The sequence below is a fragment of the Anarrhichthys ocellatus genome, unplaced genomic scaffold, assembly GCF_004355925.1.
Source record: "Anarrhichthys ocellatus isolate YVR2014 unplaced genomic scaffold, GSC_Weel_1.0 scaffold776, whole genome shotgun sequence".
NCBI classification, from domain to species: domain Eukaryota; kingdom Metazoa; phylum Chordata; class Actinopteri; order Perciformes; family Anarhichadidae; genus Anarrhichthys; species Anarrhichthys ocellatus.
Window position 1 is genome coordinate 13,496 of NW_022280750.1, and position 2,884 is coordinate 16,379.

General features: G+C 39.5%; 1 protein-coding gene across 1 annotated transcript; it reads right to left on the reverse strand.

The window, feature by feature from the left end:
• Window positions 1-315: 315 nt before the first annotated feature.
• Window positions 316-1,723, reverse strand: LOC116376992 (olfactory receptor 10A6-like). The gene has a single exon (XM_031838509.1). The coding sequence runs from the start codon at window positions 1,587-1,589 to the stop codon at window positions 687-689; it is 903 nt and encodes a 300-aa protein (XP_031694369.1). The 5' UTR covers window positions 1,590-1,723; the 3' UTR covers window positions 316-686.
• Window positions 1,724-2,884: the final 1,161 nt, after the last annotated feature.

The window sequence follows — 2,884 nt, forward strand, 5'->3', positions numbered from 1 at the left end:
TTATTCCAGCCAAACGTTATTCTACGATTACTGATCAGTTGTGCTATGATTTGGGAGAGTTTTTAGGCTCTCAGCTGCATTATTTCAAAAACATAATATCAATAAAAGGCGAACCTGAATATTTTCAATTTGAGCTGTGTAATATCTTCATGTACTATATTAACCAGCAATATACACACAATATTTACCCATCTGAACAATCTCAAAGTGTTATCTGATTATAGCATTAAAAATGATTAAAATAGACCTTGTAGTTACAGAATTTAAGTCTCTTTAGTATGGGTATGCCTTTTTCGAGCAGAGGCCTAAAAATAGGGCTAGTGTTTATTAAAGTAGTTAAGTGAATTGTTAACTGCATAAGATAATGAAGAAGAGATATGAATCTGTCGTTTATGTACTATAATGTAATATAATATCAATCTAAATATATGTATATGGGTGTAATTGTAAATTAGATTTGAAGCTTAACTTTCTCTGACATGGCTTTGTGCACCACTATCTCTATAAATACTGTTAGATTTGAGTGTCGTGGATGCTCCTCTGTTCACAGACAGAAGATGTACTTTATTTGTGTCATTGTAAGAAGCACAGATCTACATTACAGTAAACGGTCTGATTAAAATAACTAATCTATGAAAACCTGATGAAAAATGTTATATTATTAGTCTGCATTTGATATCAGACTTTTAAATATGACACGTATTTTGGACAGATTCAGGCCATACAGTACAGGGTTTAAAGAGCGGCGGGCATGTAAGAAAATACAACGATAGAAAGATTCTTAACACATTGGGTAAAGTGTTCATATTAAACCTGCTCTGTAATATTTCAAAGCAACCACCAACAGAAAAGTGCAAGAGAGAAGCGAGATGAGGTGTGCAGGTACTGACAGCTTTCTGTCTGGTCTGTTTACAACCAGAGAAACAAACTCTAAAGATCCTCACGTAAGAGTAAAGGATTAAAGTTAGAGGCCCAAAGATTGTGGTAAAAGTGGCAATAAGTCCATATACGTTAATCGCTTTGATGTCAGAGCAGAACAGCTTCACAACAGAGTGGGTATCACAGTAAACTTTGTAAATGGTGTTCCCACAGAGCTGCAAAGGAGAAGTCATAGACAGCAGAACAACCATTGCAAAACAAGGAAAAAACCATGTTAGAGCAATAAGAGTGGCAATCTTATTATTAGTCATACGTGTGTTGTATTGCAGAGGATAACAGATGGCAAGATATCGATCATAAGACATGACAGCTAAGTTAAAATACTCAACACCTGCATAACAGTGAACACAATAAATCTGCAGGAAACAAAGTGGAGCAGAAACAGTGTGAATGTCAGAGAGGATCTGAAGCAGAAGGAATGGAAACAACCCTGCACTACCAAACAGTTCATTTACAAACAGCCTGCAGAGAAAAAGGTACATAGGTTCATGTAAGCTTCTGTTCATACAGATCACCACAATCAGCAGAAGGTTGGAACCAACAATTAACATATATAAAAACATAACAATCATGAAAAACACGTATTTAAAAACCCCGGTGTCAAAGTAGGCACTAAGTATGAAATATGAAACCTGAGTGGAGTTTATCATGATCCTCACTTTGGTTTATGACAATATTACTGAGTTCACCAACAAATAATGATGTTAAGGTTTGTTACTCGTTTGTTAAAACGTCACTAGTTTAAGTTTAGACTCTGTTGTCACAATGTGCAACTTAAACACCAAACACACATGACCATAGGTCGAAACTCATTGATGCCTTTTATACTTTTCAAGACAGAGGACATCCACAGCAGCAGAATGACGTCATTGTAAAAGGTCCTATTGAGAGCGACTGATTGTCAGCAAACAAAAGACAACTTTGCAGAATGCATTTAGAACATTTTAAGACATTTTAGAAAGACAATCAGAATCAGAACCGTTTATTGCCATGGTATGTTGAACATACGAGGAATTTGACATGACGGGAGATGCAAACATTTAACAATCAACACAGTGCAAAGTAGAAACATATTCAAATGTACAGAAAGATATAAAATAAAGTAAAATATAAAATAAAGTGAAATATAAAATAAAGCGAAATATAAAATAAAGTGAAATATAAAATAAAGTAAAATATAAAATAAAGTGCACAAACGAACAGATAACACGACCATAAACATGTGAGATGTAAGTGTAATGTAAAAGTGTCGAGTGTAATTAAATAAGAACCTAGAATGGATGTGCAGGGGAGTGACCATGTGACAGCTCAGGGTCTCGTCAACAACACTGCCGAGGTTCGCCACACCCCGGCGAATCAGAACCAGATCCTCACCACCTTGATCGATCAGGTACAGCAACTCACGGCAGCCACAGCTCAGACCAACGGACGTCACCTGCTTCGATCCCTGCTGGAATTGATCCAGCACATTCTACGGCGTTCTCGGAGCCCCGGCTGGGGGAGCCAGAACGTTACGCTGGGGATCCTGAGGGTTGCAACGCATTCCTGACGAACTGTTCCATCCTGTTTTTGTTGCAGCCCCGCACCTTCACGTCAGAAGACGCCAGGGTGGCGTTTACCATCAACCACCTGACGGGGAGAGCTCGCCTGTGGGGAACGGCGGAATGGGATCATCGTACTCCTGCCTGTGCTTCCTTCCAGTCCTTCTCCGACGAACTACGCAAGGTTTTCAGAGTGGTGTTCATGGGACCGGACATCACCGGAGGGCTAATGAGGCTTCAGCAGCCCAATCTAGCAGATTACGTCAAGGACGAACTAATCTCGTTCAAGCTACCCACATCTCTGGACGGACTTATCGAAATAACCACCAGTTTGGACCTGGATGCGGCGACATCCAGGTCAGGCGCTCGGCAAGGCGTCTGGAACAGTCAAGTCAAGGGCAACC